The 21,371-nt window shown below is 38.2% G+C and overlaps 1 protein-coding gene across 2 annotated transcripts in view; it reads left to right on the forward strand.

Annotated features, from left to right (window-relative positions):
- Positions 1-21,371, forward strand: part of TMX4 (thioredoxin related transmembrane protein 4) — a 58,686-nt gene that overhangs the window by 13,828 nt on the left and 23,487 nt on the right. For both annotated transcript variants that reach the window (XM_053574104.1, XM_053574103.1), the window contains exons 3-5: positions 8,671-8,716; positions 10,494-10,622; positions 13,470-13,515. In XM_053574104.1, the coding sequence (XP_053430079.1) occupies positions 8,671-8,716; positions 10,494-10,622; positions 13,470-13,515 (221 nt within the window). The remainder of the gene's footprint in view (positions 1-8,670; positions 8,717-10,493; positions 10,623-13,469; positions 13,516-21,371) is intronic.

Raw genomic sequence — 21,371 nt, forward strand, 5'->3', positions numbered from 1 at the left:
GCATCATCAGCCTATAGACAAAAGCAGGCAGGAGGCTAGAACTGACAGCTAACCGAATACAAACCTGCAGGAGCAAAGACAGGGCCTGAGGTCTGGGAACTCAAAACAGCTTCTCTTCTGCAGGAGAATTTAGCAGGGACAGAAAAAAATTCCCACAAAGTTGTTCTGTTCTGTTCTGTCAATCAGGGGCAGGGCTGGAACTGAGTGAACACCCCCCAGCCTCCATCAAATGCCTGAGGTTGTCAGTCCTCACCTCCCCCTCCTGGACAGAGGCAGAGTGCAGCGGCCTGGCTGAGCAGAAATAGATTTCCTTGTGATTCAGGCAGGTGCAAACCCCTGGAATATCTGTTCACTAGAGGCAACTGGGTCACAGCCCTGCTGGGCTATCGGTGACTGGGTGTGACAGAGGTGCAAGGTGAGGAAGGAGGCATCAACCTTCCCAGACTAATCTGTTTGCTGGGTGGGTCCTCCTGGCTCCACGGAGCACCACAGTAAGCCATATCTGAGTTGTTAACAGACCCTTGCGATCCAGTTGCCAGAGACCTTTTAAACTCTCTCACCTGAGATGGGTGCTGACTGAGACAAATGATTTGGACCTTTTCAACTGAGCCAATCACCCAAAGACTATTCAAGTGGTGCCCTGGGTGTATGATTGTAGGAAGGTTTGATTTTCCTTTTCCAATTGTTGCCTGTGGGGGCAGAGTGACTTAATTGCTGGTATTTCTCCACAGCTGAGACTTCAACCCAGAGTAACTGTTTCACTAGGGTAGAACAGAGACCAGCTGAAAACAAGACAGAACCACTTAGCCCCACCACACCAAATAGGTCCCCAGTTTCTCAGGCCATAGCACTGTACAGGTCCTCAACAAAGTTGCAAGGGAAATATCAAACGCTGTAAAACGATCATGGGGCAGAATCAGCAGAAAAACTCTGGTAACATGAATAACCAGAATAGATCAAAAACCCCCCACCCCCCAGGAAAGATATGGCTGAAAGATGTAACTGAAGATCCCATTCATAAACGGCTGGCCGAGATGTCAGAAATCGAATTCAGAATTTGGATTGCAAACAAATTAATACAATGGAGGAAAATTTGGAATCAGAAATTCAAGGAGCAATTCAAAAGTCGGAATTAGATATTCAAAGAGAAATTCAAAAGTTGCCTTAAGAATTTAACGAATTTAAAGACAAAACCACCAAAGATTTTGAAGCACCGAAGCAAGAATTTGCAGCCCTCAAAGATCTGAAAGATACAGTAGGATTCCTCAGTAACAGAGTGGAGCAAGGAGAAGGAAGGATTTCTGACATCGAAGATAAAGCCTTTCAACACTCCCAAACTCTCAAAGAGGAAGAGAAACAGAGGAGAGCAAAAACGGATCATTCTCTCAGAGAGCCCTGGAATAATTTGAAGAAGGCTAATATCCGCCTAATTGCAATCCCTGAAAGTGGTGAAGTGGCCTCCCAAGGCACAGAGGCCCTTCTCCATGAAATTATGAAAGAGAATTTTCCAGACATGCCAGGAGATTCTGAATTCAGATAGCAGACAGTTTCAGACGCTCAGTACGACTCAGTTGCAATAAGATATCCCCCAGGCGTATCATAATTTACGTCACTAAAGTTAATATGAAGGAGAAAATTCTCAAAGCTGCCAGATGTAAGAAACTCATTACCTACAAAGGGAAGAATATTAGAATGACTGCAGATTTCTCTGCTGAAACTTTTCAAGCCAGAAGAGGGTGGTCATCGACATTTAATCTCCGAAAGCAAAATAACTTTCAACCCCGGATCCTGTATCCAGCTAAACTGAGTTTCATTTATGATGGAGAAATTAAATACTTTAATGACATTTATATGTTGAAGAAATGTGCCATAACCAAACCAGCTCTTCAGGCTATTCTAAGACCTATCCTCCATAATGACCAGCCCAATCCTCTACCACAAAAGTAACTCACTCAGAAACTTTTGATCAAACTCCAACTTCCACAGTGGCAAAAGGATTAAAAATGTCCACTGGACTTTCGAAAAACTCGATACCCAAAATTTTACCAGACTTATCTGTATTCTCCATTAATGTGAACAGCTAAAACTGTCCTCTAAACAGGCACAGGTTAGCTGACTGGATACAAAAACTCAGGCGAAATATTTGCTGTATACAAGAGTCACATCTTACCTTAAAAGACAAATACGGACTCAGGGTGAAAGGATGGTTGTCCATACTTCAGGCAAATGGTAATCAGAAAAAATCAGGTGTTTCAATTTTATTTGCAGATACAATAGGCTTTAAACCAACAAAAGTAAGGAAGGATAAAAATGGTCACTTCATGTTTGTTAAGAGTAATACTCAATATGATGAGATTTCAATTATTAATATTTATGCACCCAACCAGAATGCACCTCAATTTATAAGAGAAACTCTAACAGACATGAGCAACTTGATTTCCTCCAGCTCCATAATAGTCGGAGATTTTAACACTCCTTTGAGTTTTGGATAGATCCTCCAATAAGAAGCTGAGCAAAGAAGTTTTAGATTTAAACCTAACCATCCAACATTTGGATTTAGCAGACATCTACAGAACATTTCATCCAAACAAAACTGAATACACATACTTCTCATCAGCCCACGCAACTTACTCCAAAATCCATCACATCTTATGTCACAAGTCTAACCTCAGTAAGTTTAAAGGAATAGAAATTATTCCTTGCATCTTCTCAGACCATCATGGAATAAAAGTTGAACTCAGTAACAACAGGAATCTACATACTCATACAAAAACATAGAAGTTAAATAACCTTATGCTGAATGATAGCTGGGTCAGAGATGAGATTAAGAAGTAAATTACCAAATTTTTGGAACAAAACAACAATGAAGACACAAATTCTCAGAACCTCTGGGGTACTGCAAAGGCAGTCCTAAAAGGGAAATTTATAGCACTGCAGGCCTTCCTCAAGGGAATGGAAAGAGAGGAAGTCAACAACTTAGTGGGACATCTCAAGCAACTGGAAAAGGAAGAACATTCCAACCCAGAACCCAGTAGAAGAAAAGAAATAACGAAGATTGGAGCAGAATTAAATGAAATTGAAAACAAAAGAATTATACAACAGATCAATAAATCAAAAAGTTGGTTTGTAGAAAAGGTCAATAAAATAGATAAACCTTTGGCTAACCTAACCAGGAAAAAAAGTAAAATCTCTAATGTCATCAATCAGAAACGACAAAGACGAAATAACAACAGACTCCTCAGAGATCAAAAAAATCCTTAATGAATATTACAAGAAACTTTATTTTCAGAAATATGAAAATCTGAAGGAAATTGACCAATACTTGGAAGCATGTCACCTTCCAAGACTTAGCCAGAATCAAGTGGAAATGTTGAACAGGCCAGTATCAAGTTCTGAAATAGCATCAATCATACAAAATATCCCTAAAAAGAAAAGCCCAGGACCAGATGGCTTCCCGTCAGAATTCTACCAAACCTTTAAAGAGGAACTAGTACCTATATTACACAACCTGTTCCAAAATGTAGAAAAAGAAGGAAGACTACCCAGCACATTCTATGAAGCAAACATCACCCTGATCCCCAAACCAGGAAAAGACCCAACAAGAAAAGAAAATTATAGACCAATATCAATAATGAATATAGATGCAAAAATATTCAACAAGATCCTAACAAACAGAATCCAGCAACACATGAAACAAGTTATACATCTTGACCAAGTTGGTTTTATCCCAGTGTCTCAGGGCTGGCTCAATATACATAAATCTAAAAGTATAATTAGCACATAAACAAATTAAAAAGAAAAACCATGTGATTCTCTCAATTGACGCAGAAAAAGCTTTTGATAATATCCAGCATGGCTTCATGATCAGAACACTTAAGGAAATTGGTATAGAAGGGACATTTCTTAAACTGATAGAGGCAATCTACAGCAAACCCACAGTCAATAGCGTATTGAATGGAGTTAAATTGAAATGATTTCCACTCACATCAGAAACCTGACAAGGCTACCTGTTGTCTCCACTGCTCTTTAACATTGTAATGGAAGTTTTAGCCATCATAATTAGGGAAGAAAAGGCGATCAGGGGTATCCATATAGGGTCAGAAGAGATCAAACTTTGGCTCTTCACAGATGATATGATTGTATACCTGGAAAACACCAAGGATTCTACTACAAAACTCTTAGAAGTGATCAAGGAATACAGCAGCATCTCAGGTTACAAAATCAACATTCATAAATCGGTAGGCTTTATATACACCAACAATAGTCAAGCTGAAAAAACAGTTAAGGGCTCTATTCCATTCACAGTACTGCCAAAGAAGATGAAATATTTGGGAGTTTATCTAACAAAGGGCATGAAAGATCTCTATAAAGAGAACTATGAAACTCTAAGAAAAGAAATAGCTGAAAACGTTAATAGAAAAACATGCCATGCTCATGTCTGGGAAGAATCAACATTGTTAAAATGTCCATACTACCCAAAGCAATATACAATTTTAATGCAATTACTATTAAAGCTCCACTGTGATACTTTAAAGATCTTGAAAAAATAATACTTCATTTTATATGGAATCAGAAAAAACCTCGAATAGCCAAGACATTACTCAGAAATAAAAACAAAGCAGGAGGAATCACGCTACCAGACCTCAGACTATACTATAAATCTATAGTGATCAAAACAGGATGATACTGGCACAAAAACAGAGAAGTAGATATCTGGAACAGAATAGAGAACCAAGAGATGAACCCAGCTACTTACCATTATTTGATCTTTGACAAGCCATTTAAAAACATCCAGTGGGGAAAAGATTCCCTATTTAACAAATGGTGCTGGGTAAACTGGCTGGCAACTTGTGGAAGACTGAAACTGGACCCACACCTTTCACCATTAACTAAGATAGACTCTCACTGGATCAAAGATTTAAACTTAAGACATGAAACTATAAAAATACTAGAGAAGAGTGCAGGGAAAACCCTTGAAGAAATTGGTCTGGGCGAGTATTTTATGAGGAGGACCCCCCGGGCAATTGAAGCAGCTTCAAAAATGCACTACTGGGACCTGATCAAACTAAAACGCTTCTGCACAGCCAAGAACACAGTATGTAAAGCAAGCAGACAGCCCTCAGAATGGGAGAAGGTATCTGCAGGTTATATCTCTGACAAAGGTTTAATAACCAGAATCCACAGAGAACTCAAACGTATAAGCAGGAAAAGAACAAGTGATCCCATCACAGGCTGGGCAAAGAACTTGAAGAGAAACTACTTTGCAGAAGACAGGTGCACTGCCTACAGACATATGAAAAAATGCTCATCATCTTTAATCATCAGAGAAATGCAAATCAAAACTACCTTGAGATACCATCTAACTCCAGGAAGATTAGCCCATATCCCAAAATTCCAAGACTAGAGATGTTGGTGTGGATGTGGAGAAAAGGGAACACTTCTACACGCTGGTGGGAATGCAAATTAATACATTCCTTTTGGAAAGATGTTTGGAGAACACTTAGAGATCTAAAAATAGATCTGCCATTCAATCCTATAATTCCTGTACTAGGTATATACACCGAAAACCAAAAATCACATTATAAGAAAGATATGTGCACCAGAATGTTTATTGCAGCCCAATTCACAATTGCTAAGTCATGGAAAAAGCCCAAGTGCCCATCGATCCACGAATGGATTAATAAATTCTGGTATATGTACACCATGGAATATTATGCCACCTTAGAGAAAGATGGAGACTTTATCTCTTTCATGTTTACATGGATGGAGGTGGAACATATTCTTCTTAGTAAAGTATCTCAAGAATGGAAGAAAAAGTATCCAATGTACTCAGCCCTACTATGAAACTAATTTATGGCTTTCATATGAAAGCTATAACCCAGTTATAACCTTAGAATATGGGGGAGGGGGAGGGGTGAGGATGGGCAGAGGGAGGGTGATTTTTGGGATTACAACTGCGGTGCATCTTACAAGGGTACATATGAAACTTAGTAAATATAGAATATAATTGTCTTAACACAATAACTAAGAAAATGCCAGGAAGGCTGTGTTAACCAGTGTGATGAAAATGAGTCAAACTGTTTATAAAACCAGTTTATGGTGCCCCATGATCGCATTAATGTACACAGCTATGATTTAATATTAATAAAAAAGAAAAGAAAAGAATGGAAGAAAAAGTATCCAATATACTCAGCCCTACTGTGAAACTAATTTATGGCTTTCGCATGAAAGCTATAACCCAGTTATAACCTAAGAATATGGGGAAGGGGGAGAGGGAGGGGAGGATGGGCAGAGGGAGGGTGATTGGTGGGATTACACCTGTGGTGCATCTTACAAGGGTACATGTGAAACTTAGTAAATGTAGAATATAAATCTCTTAACACAATAACTAAGAAAATGCCAGGTAGGCTATGTTAACCAGTGTGATGAAAACGTGTCAAATGGTCTATAGAACCAGTATATTGTGCTCCATGATCGCTTTAATGTACACAGCTATGATTTACTAATAAAAAAAAGAATTTATGTGGCAGCGCCTGTGGCTCAGATGGGTAAGACGCCGGCCCCATATGCCGGAGGTGGCAGGTTCAAACCCAGCCCTGGCCAAAAACTGCAAAAAAAAAGAATTTATGAAGTATTTCAAAGAGCATATTAAAAAATGCTTTAGATTTTCTAACGTTTATTAAAAATGCCATTAATTCTGATAAATGTGATATCTAAATAGAACACTTTAAGAAGTGATGAATTGGGCGACACCTGTGGCTCAAGGAGTAGGGCACTGGTCCCATATTCCAGAGGTGGCGGGTTCAAACCCAGCCCCGGCCAAAAACCACAAAAAAATAAATAAATAAAAAGAAGTGATGAATTACTTAGTTTGTTCATTCCATTTTCAAAGGCCGTGTAAGCAAAATACCTCCCTAAAAATCATAACTGTCCTTAAATAAAATTATTGTGTAGTCATAAGAATCTATAGTTAGAAAGACGTGAGAGATAAAACTGTAATAATTATTTTAACCCTAAGACATATAATAATTTTTAATCACTTAGGAATACCAGTATTTTTCCCTGGCAAGGTATAGTTGAAATTATACTGTGGGCTCCCTTGTTTCCCAGGAGAGTGGAATTACAAGCATTGTCATAGGTGAAAATGTCCTGAGACAGAGGTGCTTGTTACAGTTCTCAGTTGGGCTTCATTTCAGGTCACTTGTGTTTGTGTTACTGCTGATACAACTTTTTTTTTCAAGGTACAATGACAAATTTATATAGTAAATATTTCTTTTTGTGACATTGACTTTAACCCTGAATACTGTATTTTCTTTTAAGGATGGTAGAGATGTTTTTAGAGTCCACTTGGATCCTAAAGATGTTTTTAGAGTCCACTTGGTCTACTGTGAAAGAAAACAGAAAATCCTTTTTTGAGAAGACTTACTGTTAATTAATGAATCATTATACTGAATATGAATTTAATTCATAAAATGGATAAAAACAAATTTCCTATGTCATTAAAAGTAAAGCATTAGTGTTTGAATTCAAAGTTACCAAAGAATTACGCAAAGTAAAATTTGAGCAACTTGTTTTAAATAGATAATTTGATATTGTCTGGATTGTTCTTCCATGGAAAAGGCAGTAGTGATGGGAAATGTTAAAATGCCATTTTTCCATGCTGTCCAGAAGGATCCTTTAGTTCTTATTCTCATTCCTGATGCCCACAAAAGTACACTTGTTTGTAAGTACTATTTCTTCATACACATAGATCTGTTCTTTACTCCCTCGTTCGGGTCTTTGCTGCATACCACTTTTTTCTGTCATTGTTTTCTGTTTATATTTCTGATTGTGATTATTCCATTAAATTCTTTCCCTTTACCATTAGACTATAGTGGCAGCTCTGTCTGAACAAAGACTATACATATTTTTGCTCATCTGCGAGTCTTGAGCGCTTGTCACAGTCACTGAAACAAAGTAGGCACTCAGTTAATATTTGCTGAATAAGGGTTGTATTTGTTCTTACATGCATGTAGCATAGCATTTGGTTAAGTACTTTGTGTTCAGTGAAAGTTAGCTAAGACTAACTTGAAAAAATGTAGTTCATGTACATTCATTTATTTGCAAATCTTGTATGTAAAATTATATGTGATCTAAATATTTTATGTTTTTTATTGTTCTTTTTAAATTGATAACTCATGTAGTAATATGTGTAGTTTGTTGAGTCCTTCATAATGTGCCAGTCACTGTGCTGAGCTCTTAATATACTTGATCTAATCTAACTTCAGAACAGTTAGGCCTTAATATACCAATTTTCCAGATCAGGTGACTAAAACTCAGAAAAGTTAAATAATCTAAATTTAGAAAGTTAGTAATTGGGGAAGTTAGTAATTAACCCATATTATACAACTCTAAATCCTATCCTTCAGCTTTCACACGCTTACAGAGTGATGCACAAACCAGCAAATTCCAGGGTTGTGTCACACAACAAAGACAAGTTGTGTCAGTGATTGGAAAGTGTTAATAAAAGTGAGTAAAAATGAAATTTCTCTAATACAAAAATAATAGTATGTGATTCAGTAATTGCAGTGGTTTTCACGTGATTATGAAAGCAGTCTTGAGGATGCTTTTTCTTAGAACGTAAGTATATGGGCTTGACTTGTGACCTTTTTGTGTTTGTGCTTCTTGTAGGTTTGAGTGGCCGCTTCTTTGTCACCACTCTACCAGCATTTTTTCAGTAAGTTTAAATAATCTTCTGCCCTTGCAGAGGTTAGAAATCGATAGATGTGTGCCAGGAAGTCTAAGTTGTTTTCCATGGCTCCCACTCGTTCAGTGTAATGTTGAAGAGGATAAAGACTGTTCTGCTCTGAGGAGAGTTATGGAGAAGGGGGACATGATTTCAGCAGGGGATATGGGGAAGAGTGGTTGGAGAAAATGTCTCTGGTGATTATCAAAGGGATGATTCTTTTTTTTTTTTTTTTGTAGAGACAGAGTCTCACTTTATGGCCCTTGGTAGAGTGCCGGGGCCTCACACAGCTCACAGCAACCTCCAACTCCTGGGCTTAAGCGATTCTCTTGCCTCAGCCTCCCAAGTAGCTGGGACTACAGGCATCCGCCACAACGCCCGGCTATTTTTTGGTTGCAATTTGGCCGGGGCCGGGTTTGAACCCGCCACCCTCAGTATATGGGGCCGGCGCCTTACTGACTGAGCCACAGGCGCCGCCCCCAAAGGGATGATTATTAAGGAATGGGTTAAGCCAGCAAGCTGGAATAAGTCTTTCCAGGTAAACAAAAAGCATGTTGAAAGCCCAGGATAAAATGAGATACTTTTGGAGAAGTTTAACTCATTCTGTTTGGCTGGCCCGCAAGGTACCGTTGGGCTCAGGAGTGAAAAGAGGAAAGAGAAAAGGGGTGGATTCCAGAGCTAGTTAGGAGGTTGGATCATTCTGACATGGTGACAGATGGGAAGGAAAAGTCTGTGATAACTATCAACAGGCCATGTGCAACTAGTAAAAGTCTTATCTACCCTCAAGATAAGGGAACCGTTAGGATAAGATGAAGTTTAGAAGATAGAAAAATGGAAAGGATAGTATGAAGTGCCTGTGCTAATTCCAAATGGAGAAGTTTAAGTGACAGTTGGATGTCAGGATCTAGTGCTCAGAAGATCTAGACTGGTGATACATTTTTGGTATTTCTCATTATTAACTGTATAACAATTAAAGTGTATCTGGAGGGATACACGGGTGGGAAGAGAAACAGGTCAAGGATTGAACTTGGGGTTGACCAAAATTAGCACATCTGCAGAAGAAGACAGTGAAGGAACCCAAGATGGAATGGTCAAGCAGTAAGAAGAGGTCCAGAGAGCTTGTGGCATAAAAGCCAAGCCCCAGGAGGAAGGAAGTGGATTGCAGTAGTGGCAATGCCTATGACAGATGGAGAGGAAGCAGCAGAAAAGTGCCCCGTGGATTGGGGCCCTCGTCATTAGAGACTCCCATCCTGGGAGCAGTTTCAATGGAGTCAAGGGAGCAGAATGAGTAATAGAGAGCAGAAAATGGCAAGTGTACACGCTTCTCTTGGGAGACTTGATATTGGCAAGAAGGCAAGAGGAAGGGAAGGCTGAAGGGGGATATGTTGATTTTAGGGAACAGGCCTTAAAAATATGAATTTGGAAATGTGGATACATTTTTTAACTTGATAACAATGGCTATTTTGCTATCATAAGAGAAAAGCAAAAATAATGAAAGTAACATTGCCAAGAACTTTGTTTTTAATCACAAATCGTACAGTGATAAAATGAATGTTTAATGCTTTCAGTTTTGGAATTTCTCATTTGTAATAGATTAAAACTAAATGCATGCTTTCGGACTTATCCTACCTATATTGTTTTGGTCATTTGAGCCAATTGAAATTCAGGTGGAGTTCACATGTATGATCAATAGTTATTTTGTTTTTTATTATCTGTATCACCTGTTATTTTAATTAATTTGTTTTCTACTTGTTCTTATAATTTGTAGTGCAAAGGATGGGATATTCCGTCGTTACCGTGGCCCAGGAATCTTTGAAGACCTGCAGAATTATATCTTAGAGAAGAAATGGCAATCAGTGGAGCCTCTGACTGGCTGGAAGTCTCCAGCTTCTCTAACGTAACTTGTTAATTTTTTTAACAACACAGTGCTATTAATTAAAAAGTATCAAGTCAAGTCTGTGGGTCTTGAAAACCTACATTTTTCTTCATATCCCTTTTAATGAGCCAACCCACACATTCCCATGCTTGGATGATGTGGTGTTTCTGATTTTTTGATACATAGCACATATGTTTCAGTTAGTTTTCAGTTTACTGGGTATTAACTAGCCAGATTTGGGTGGGTTACAGAAAGCTTCTACTCCAGTTTTTGTGCTAAACCATGCTGACTGTTTTCTCTTTAGAAAGGATAGTGTTGAATACTATTTATCATATTTCATTTACCATGAATGTAGATCATGAAGGAATTGCTGTTACATCTCAAATAAAAGATAAAAAAACCTATGGTATCTTTGGCTGCCTAGCAGAAGACAACCATGGGTAACTTTTGGTCATGATAGCAAACTGTAACACTTGGTGAGTTAATAAGGCCAAACCAGAATAATGTTTTCCATAGTTTTAACTTTATATGAACTGTCATATTTGTAATTAACTTCATATTAGTATATATAAGGGTAAGAAGTATCCCTGTGGAGATAGAAACAATCATACAAAATTTCAGGAATAAATCATCTAGTAGTATCTATACTAATACCCATGAAACTCATGGCTTGCTCTAAAAACTTAGTTTACCTCTGGCATTTCTTTTTAAAAATATTTGAATGCTGATTTTATAATAGTTATGGTTCTCGGTTCTGGGTATTTAGCAGTAAGATATACATGGTCCTTTCATTCCTCTCCAGTAGCTTAAAGAAAGACAGATAAAATTAAAAAATTAGGGATACAAAGAAGTATTGTCTGGATAAGGGCAGTTAACCAAACAACAACCCTTTTCTGCCACTTCTCCATCTGTCATCAGCATTGCCCACTACAGCCCACCACTTCCTTCCTCCTGGGGCTTGGCTTTATGACACAAAGACAGAGAATTACCCTGGGTCAGGGACCTGTTCCAGATGGAGGGGTTAGGAGAGGTAGCTCTGAGGGGAGGCCTCTAGGGATGATCTAAAGGGTTGAAGAAACTAGTCCAGGTAAAGAGCAGGGAGAAGAATATTCCCAGGAATGGGAATTTCACTTGGAGAAGAGCTTAGTATACTTAGTGCAGAGTGGTGGGCAGTAAGGACGGGGAATAGTCGAAGTTGAATAACAGAGGTGGGTCATGCAGGGCCTTGGGCAACAGTGAGGAGCATGCAGGTTATCAGTATATGGAAAAAATTTACTCTCAGGAGAAAGGGTTGGAAAGGGCAAGGATGAATGAAGTGAGACTAGTTAGAAGGCTATTATAGTGTCCAGTCTCAGAACTGCAGCTTACATCAGGTGGCAGTAGTGGCAATAGAAAGAGTGAGTAGGTTTAAAATCTGTTTTGAAGGTAGAGTTGGCCAAGGTGAAGGAGAGAAAAGATTCATAGGTGAAAACTTACAGGTGTCTGGTTGAGTACTTGGTAGGTTTTGGTACTGGTTACTGTTATGGGCTAGAGAAGATCAAAGTTTCTCTGTTGGGTATGTTGAGATATGATGCAGATTTTGTAATGCTGTTGAATTAGATGTATGGAGATAGGACACCATGTAGAATTTAGGAACACAAATACAATATATGGTTATGTTGAAAGCCTTAGAGGTTAAGGGGAATGCATAGGAAAAAGGAAAAAGAGGATAGTACTTAGGACCAACCCCATGAACCACCCCCAAATTAAGAAGTTGGGCTGTGAAGGAGTCAGCAGAAGGAAACTGAAAATGAGTTCCAGTGAGGCTGCATGAAAACCAGGGCTCTGCTGCTTTCCAGAAGCCAAGTGAGGGTGTGCAAGAAGGAAGGGGCAGTCCTTTGTGCTCCGTGCTGCCAAGAGGTGAAGGATGATCAAGTAGGAGAAGCAAGATGGGGTCATTGTGGCCTTAACAACATAGTGTTAGTGCAGCAGTGAGGGTGGGAGCCAGGTGTGAATGGGTCAGAGGTACCATAAATAAGAAGGAACAGCACGTGTAAATTACTCTTTGGGAAAAATTGTCTGTGATGCTGGAGGATCAGATGAGGTCTAAGAATTCTCTTTTTAAAAGATGGAAGAGTGGAGAATGTTTGCAAGCCAATGAGGCTGACTCAACAGAAAGGGAGTAATTGCTCAGGCAGGAAGTGAAGTTGGCGGAAAGAACCAAGTCATTAACAAGACAAAAGGGATGGGATCCAAGGAACATGGGGGAGGAATTGGACTGTCTTAGGAAAGATAGACTTTCTGTGTCTGTGTCCTATCAGGAGGTGGTTGCAGGCATACACCAGGCTCAGATTTGGTGGTGGGAACATAAGCTAGATTGCACAATGGCTTCTGATTTCACGGTGACATAGGAGTGTTGTTAGCTGAGAATACACAGGGAGGGGTTGAAGAAAAGGAATGAGTTATTAACTCAGAGTCTGAAAAGTGCAATGACTGGGCAGTATTGAGTGTTCTTCAGTTTGGGATTGTGAAGCAGTACCAACAGTCACAGGTCATGTGATTTCCCCACCCCCCACTCCCCAACCCAGGGATATTCAGCTACTTGGAGTTGAAGGGATAGTCAGGGATGTCAGCTGATATCCCCCAGGGATATTCAACTACTTGGAGTTGAAGTTTTTGCCAAGTAGGTACAAGGGAGGGAGAAAGGGCCAAAGGCCTGGAATGTATCTGCAGCAGGATGATTGAAATCATTGTCCTGTAAGCCAAGCTCTATAAGGACAGAAGTGAAGTCCAGGAGCAAGAACAGTATAGAGCAGGAAGTCCTTCTGACCTGAAGTTTGTTTTATTTTGTTTCTTCATAGTGCTACTCTTTATTTTCTTTTTTTAAAGGATGTCTGGAATGGCTGGTCTTTTTAGCATCTCTGGCAAGATATGGGTGAGTAATCTTAAATAAAACCTTTATAGTTATATTTGCAGAGAGGTTTTCAGGAATAAAAATATTGCTTTTAAATAATTAGAGAATAAACATTTATAAATACTATTTATTTGTAAGCATTTATAAATAGATTCCCTTTTCTTCTTAGTGATAATCAAATAGGGACCTTTAACTACTGTGTCAAAGTCATATTTTCTTAGATCAGTGATGAAGTCCTCCCATCAAAACAGAAAGGCTTGGGTAGTTTTACTTCATCTTATTTTCCCAGTGGCATATCTCCACACAGATCTAAGATCGTTTAAGCCTGAAAGTGGTTCTATATGTCATGAATCAGCGAACTACAACATGTGGGTGGACTGCATATTTTTGTAAGTAAGGATTTATTGGAACACAGCCTCTTTCATTCATTACCTATTGTTCATGACTGCTCTTGTTCCATAGTGCTGGAATTTAGTAGTTGTGATAGAGGCACAGAGGGTGGTGACCTACAAGCCTAAAATAGTTACAACTTGGCCTTCAGGAAGTTTGTGTAATTGTGGAATTTCACCAAGTCATTTCAGTGGGTTAGAATTGTTATTCAGGTAAAAATTTGCCATTATGTAATCTTGAATATATCCCATAATTTTTTTGTTCTTCCTCTGCAGAGGAGGCACTAAATACAACCAGATTTAACAAAATTGCTCTGGAATTAAATATAGCTCAAGATATTTAAAAAATTTTTAGAAGTGTGTTTTCTTATATATGTTTCCTGAGCTATGCTTTCTCTCACTAGATTAAGGTGTCAAGTTTTGAACATAATATTCAGGGATTTTGTGAGGACTCTTTCTTTTTCTCATGAACATTTACATATGTGGAGGGAAATTTAAGAACAACCTTTTATACCCCAGTTTCTCAGTTATATATACTGTTTTGTGAGATAGAATATCTACTATATGGGTTTTTTGGTAGAAGTTTTGTTTGTTTTTTACAACAGTGGCTAATGTGATACTTGGATTCAGTCTTTTTTGGCTAAATTTGATGGTTTTTCTTGGAATTTGTTTATCACATTAAATAATAGCTAGTATTTTCTCTTTCTCAAGATAGTTTGAGTTTCATATGGTTTCTTTCTGCTGTTTTCTTGCACTGGTGAGAATTTTAATCAAGGGCTGAGCGTTATGAATTGTAAACTGGGAATTATAAGTTAGGGATTTTGCCTTTTGCAGTTTGTTGACATTCAAGGCTGACAAAGTCATATAGCCTAAGAGCTGTCTGAGCTTTGTGACATTATGATGTCTACTTCTAATTATCATAGACGGATACCAGGCAGCATTACAACAAGATCTCAGCATAGAATAAGTGCAGATCAAGAGATGAATTTGTTCTGCAGTTTAAAAAAGCCCAAGCTGATCCTGGCCTTCACTGATTGTTCAAGAGAAGTTTTATTTTTTTCCTTTTCCTTTGAGACAGAGTCTCACGTTATTGCCTTTGGTAGAGTACATGGCGTCACAGCTCACAGGAACCTCAAACTCGGGCTCAGGTGATCCTCTTGCCTCATCCTCCCAAGTAGCTGGGACTACAGACAACTGCTATAACACTTGGCTAATTTTAGAGATGGGGGTCTCACTCTTGCTCAGGGTGGTTTTGAACCCGTGAGCTCCAGCAATCTACCTGCCTCAGCCTCCCAGAGTGCCAGGATTCCAGGTGTGAGCCACTGTGCCTGGCATGACAAATTTTACTTTCAAAGACAGCATTGGAGAAGATACATAATTACTCTGTCCTCTTATAGCTTGTCATTTAGTGCTTAGCTAAATAAGAATTTAAATAAGGAGTTACAGTTTTTCATTATGTCATGCAAATTATTACAATATGTAATATTTAGACTGTGTCAAGGTCAGGAGTGGGTGTTTTATCTTCGTACACACAGTGCCCAGCCATGGGCTGCACAGATGGATTTTGTGTGGATGCATTGAACTGCACAAAAATAGCCATTTGGATAATAGAATATGATCCATCTCTGAATAACTAATTAAGATGTTCCTTTAGTGATAAGGAATATGTGTATGTAATTGTGTATGTGTACTTATAAATTCTTTCCAGATATTTCAAAAAGGAACCATTTTATAAGATAAACTATAGAATTTTACACACAAATAATTACATTTTATACTTTATAAGGTCAGTCTTGTCTAGCATTATTACTATAATTTTTATTTTTGTGTAGCATTTGTCTGGAATATTTTTTTTTCCATTTTAAACTTCTTAGTGTTTTGTTTTAAGACAAGTTTTGTAAAAAGCATTTAGTAAGAAATAATTCTTTTAACTAATGAATTTAATCCATTTATATTTATTGGAATAACAAATACTTTTGTCCTGATTGTAGATTTTGTGTGTGTGTGTGTGTATGTGTGTGTAGAGGGAGGAAGGGGTGAGAAGTGTTGTAAATGGTAGATTTGTGCGTTATTTTGATATCCTTATATTTGTAACGTACATGTATATGTGTACTTTACCTTAACAATCTTCAGTAGAAATCTGCTGTTACCTTCTGTTTTAGCATCTAGCCTCCCCAAACCTCTTGACAACTTTTGTGTTTTCTTTTATTCTTAGAAATAAGTCCCCATCCTTTCATTAAATCTCTTGATAAGGCTTTTACCATCTGTGTTTCTAGAATCTGGCTCTTGTCTTCTATTTTCATAAAGTTGATGATTTCTGGTCTGATGGGTGAGAGACCCAATCCTTGGCTACCTGTCATGTTTCTGGTTACCACTTAAGTCTCTAGGCATCTTCTTGCTTTGTTGCACTTATGGAGCAACTCAGCCAGTCTTCCTAGCCTGCTTGGTCTGTTCCCTCATTTAGCAAGCTCTGTCTTGTCTGGAATCCTCAAATCACTATTGAGTGTATAACAGTGAGGAACAGAATTTGTTTTTAACTCATGTCTAGGTAATGTAAAACTGCAGTGCAGCCATATTAACAATGAACAGGAGAAACACTGCATATGGTGAGAGAGAGACAGACAGACAGATACCAGGGGATGTGGGGATAGAACCCAAGGAGTGGAAAGTCTCAGAGAAAGATGTAGAATGGCTAATGCCAGTGAGGCAGGATTATTGCTACCTATTCAGTCTCCTTTATCCTGTTGAGAGTTTATAGATACATATACAGGAGGAAGTCACTCTTCCCTCAGCAGAACTTTCCCCTGCATGGGTAGCTGGTTAGATATAAATACTTCCATAGGGAAAGAAGAAACAAGTATGTGTAGTGTTAATGTTTGTATGGGGTTATCCTAGACAAGAAAATGAGTAGGAGAGAGATCAACAGTGGTTTTCTTTGATACTAGAATTTGGGCTGATTTTTTTTTTTTTTTTTTGAGACAGAGTCTCACTTTGTTGCTCTTGGTAGAGTGCTATGATATCACAGCACACAGCAACCTCTAACTTTTGGGCTTAAGCAATTCTCTTGGCTCAGCCTCCCAAGTAGCTGGGACTACGGGCTCCCGCCGCTATGCCCGGCTATTTTTTGTTGCAGTTGTCGTTGTTTTGAGGCCTGGGCTGGGCTTGAACATGCAGCTTTGGTGTATATGGCTGGTGCCCTACTCCCTGGGTGTCGAGCTGTGGGTGTCGAGCCTGGGCTGATTTTTAAAAAGTCTTTTATGTTGTACTGTAATTTCTAAGTTTTCTGTATGACAAAATGAAAACAGTTGCCTTATCTAGAAGATCCAATCCTACTGAACTAGTGGTTCCTTAAAACATTGAAAACATTGCCCTGTGATTTAGATAGCACGCCTCTCCTCTTACCATTCCTCTTTTCCTTATAAAAACATCTAGAACAGTAGTTCTCAACCTTCCTAATGCTTCCTAATGCCGCAACCCTTTAATACAGTTCGTCATGTTGTGGTGACCCCCACCCACAAAATTATTTTCGTTGCTACTTCATAACTGTAATTTTACTACTGTTATAAATTGTAATGTAAATATCTGATATGTAGGATGTATTTTTATTGTTACAAAGGGATTGCGACCCACAGGTTGAGAACCGCTGATCTAGAATGTTTTGTAGAAATGTTGCCATGAGGTGGTGCACGTGCACAGGGCACATCTCATGGAACCCACAGGAGGCCACAGGCTGTGTCTCACAGCAAGTGTTAAGAAGTGAAACGTGAAAGGAGCAATGAACCCTTGTCCTAGGAGTCCTTCCTAGCTGCTCCCATAAAAGGAGAATATTTGGGGGATTCTAGTCTGTGTTGAGAGGGATAAAAAGGCTTTTCCCAGAACCTCTCAGAGTGTGCCATATGATACAGTTAGGTTCTAAATCTAAAGGCTGGCTGTCACTCAGACCAGTCCAGCTGTGCAGCACTTGGCTGGCTGGCTGGCTAGGTGTGCTTGTTCAAGCTGCAGAGCAGTACTGGCCTCTGATCCATGGAGGCCTTACCCTGGCTCTTTTCCTTACATCCATCTGACCTGTTTGGAATTTCCTTTTTATCTATTCGGTTGTAATGATGTTTTCATTTAGCCTTCTCACCCAAATCTATACATAGCCAAACATTAACTATTATGTGTAAGGTATCATGCCCATCAGGTAATGTTTTAGTGTATTTCCAGTAAACAGTAGGGTAATCCTTGTAATGAGCACATACAATATCAAACAAGAATCAGTATTTTCTATGAGGGAGGGTGATTGGTGGGATTACACCTGCAGTGCATCTTACAAGGGTATATGTGAAACAGTAAATGTAGAATGTAAATGTCTTAACACAATAACTAAGAAAATGCCAGGAAGGCTATATTAACCAGTGTGATGAAAATGTGTCAAACGGTCTATAAAACCAGTGTATGGTAGCCTATGATCACATTAATGTACACAGCTATGATTTAATAAAAAAAAAGAAAAGAAAAGAAAAACCTAAAACTGAATTAGATTTGTTTTAATCAATCATTCCGTTGGAAACGTGTGTGCGCATAACAAAACTTCAAATACATAGTACCATGAATACTAACATTCTTTTTTTTTTTTTCTAGAGACAGAGTCTCACTTTATGGCCCTTGGTAGAGTGCTGTGGCATCACACAGCTCACAGCAACTTCCAACTCCTGTGCTTAAGCAATTCTCTTGCCTCAGCCTCCCAAGTAGCTGGGACTACAGGCACCCGCCACAACGCCTGGCTATTTTTTTTTTTTTTGGTTGCAGTTCAGCCGGGGCTGGGTTTGAACCCACCACCCTACGGTATATGGAGCCGGTGCCCTACCGACTGAGCCACAGGCGCCACCCTGAATACTAACATTCTGAGTGGCTCTAAAGCCATTGTGGACTCAAATGATTTATTCCTACAGTTGTAAAAATACAACTTGACTAACAGGTCTTTAGTAATAATTACCTAACGCACCACAAGATGGCAGGATTTCTTTAAGAAGTTGACGTAAATCTCCTACATAGTAAATTGATACAAGAAAATTGAAGTAGAGTTTATTAAAGTAAGAATATGTTTTGAAAGTACTAAGAAGTGTTTGGCTCAGAGTATAATGATTCAAAAGCAAATAATTTAATGAAAACTGAAAAATAACTTAGAAAGTTTCTTGTAAGTTCTTTATTTATTTTACAGTTTTATTTATTTCTTTATTTTTGGCTGGGGCTGGGTTTGAACCCGCCACCTCCGGCATATGGGGCCAGCGCCCTACCCCTTGTAGCCACAGGTGCCGCCCAGTTCTTTATTTATTTTACGTAAGTACATAAGACACTGTCCAGAAAAGCATATTATTCACCCCCACCCTGTATATTATACATGCTAATTGTTTGAGGAAGGTAAATTGGTCCTTGGAAGGTAAGGTTCAGAATGCACTAAGCCAGAATAGCTTTCAGCATATTCTAATTCTTTGCCATATTTCAGGGTTTAATCGTGATGATAGCACTGAGTCATCAAGAAAAGTTAAGCTATGAATACACAGTGTTTTCTTACCTAGGGAATTGTACAAAGCATTTAGAACTTCATTGAAAAGAATCTTCTGATATCTCAAATACCCTTTTATCTACTAGGTTGTAAAATGCTGGGTTACACTTAAAAACAGTTTCCTGGCTAAGCACAGACTAATGATCAGTGCCACCAACAGAATACAAATCAAGAGTTTGTATTTCCTGTAAACAGTTAAAGCACTTGATGCATCTTTATTCAACAAATATTGATTGAACACTTGGATTACATGTGTCAGTTTTGAAAATACTTGTTGAATCTTTAGATTTATTTTTTCTGTTGTATAAAAAATTGTAGAAAGAGATCTCAGATTATTATTTTAGATCAGTTAAAAAGCTTTTTTGCTTCATATTTATGATTTATAATTAAGCCAGAATAGCTGGACTGGAGTGTGACTCCCAGTTGTAATCTCAGGTACTTGGGAGGCTGAGGCAAGAGGATATCTTGAGCCTAGGAGTTGGAAACCAGCCTGGAGATACAGGAAGACCCTGTCCAAAAAAAAAAAATATATTGAGAGAGAAGATATATTATTTAACTGTGTGACAAAAACCAAGAAACTAGTGAGAGTTATTTTGATTTTGAGGAATATGGAATTAAAATAGAACTCTTAGAAACCAAGAGTGTCCTTAATTGATTTTAGCCAGGGAAATCAGTCTTCTCTTTTCTTACTGGTGCTACTTAACTTGGAGCTATTGAATCCTGTGTAAAATAATTGTTTAGAATGAGTTAATGTCTATTTGGTAGCTGTACATGTCTGACATTTCAGCAAATCATCTTAGCGAAGTGTGGCTTCTGCAGCACTTCTAAGAGTTCATGATCTGGACAAAAATTGATCCTGCAGTTTCTCTACTAGGTGTATATCCAAGAGACCAAAAATCACTTTGCAACAAAGATATTTGCACCAGATTCTTTATTGCAGCTCAATTCATAATTGCCAAATCATGGAAGAAGCCCAAGTGCACACATGATTGGATTAATAAATTGTGTATGTATACCATGGAATACTATGCAGCATTAAAAAATGACGGAGACTTTACCTCTTTTATGATTACATGGATGGAGCTGGAACATTTCTTCTTAATAAAGTATCTCAAGATTGGAAGAAAAAGGATCCAATGTAGTCAGTACTTTTATGAAACCAGTTCATTATTACTTACACTTTTTTATGAAAGATAGATCACAACTATAGCCCAGGATGAAGGAGAGGTGTGGAGGGGGATGGGAGAGGAGGGGGGAGGTTCTATAGAGGGAGGGTAAACTGTGGGACCACACCCAAGGAGCATATTGCAAGGGTACAAGTCAAATCTATCAAGTATTGAACATAAATGCCTTAACATAATGATTAAGTAAATGAAGTGAAAGCTTTATTAATTAGTTTGATGTAAGCACTCCAAATTGTATAAAAAATCAACACATTGTACCCCACAAATGCATAAATGTATTCATGATTTATGTGCATATGACTTAATAAAAGGAAAAAACACAAGAAGTGATTTTAAATAAAATAAAAAATAAATAATACATTTAAAAAAGTCTTAAGTGGCTTTGACTTTAACAGATTCATGTATATAATTGCTGTTTGATTTAGCGTGTAAATAATTTCTAGCTAAGGTTTTTTTCTCTTCACTCATTTTTAAAGTGTTTGTCATCAGATAGAGTCCTAGTGGAAGAGTAAGGGATGTTCACTGTTCTCAAAAACTAAAGAAATCTCATTTGCTCACAATACATTACTCACAAAAACTATTTCTTTTGTCTAATTTTATATTTTATATTTTCTGATAATTTAGTAAGCATTTTTAGGATGTAAAGAAAAAGTAATCTGATTAGAAAAGAAGGTATTTTAAATTGTTGGTGCTCTATGAATAAGAATTTAGTTTTACTTAAAAATCGGTAAAGGCTTGGGCAGCGCCTGTGGCTCA

Source organism: Nycticebus coucang, chromosome 21 (assembly GCF_027406575.1).
Source record: "Nycticebus coucang isolate mNycCou1 chromosome 21, mNycCou1.pri, whole genome shotgun sequence".
NCBI classification, from domain to species: domain Eukaryota; kingdom Metazoa; phylum Chordata; class Mammalia; order Primates; family Lorisidae; genus Nycticebus; species Nycticebus coucang.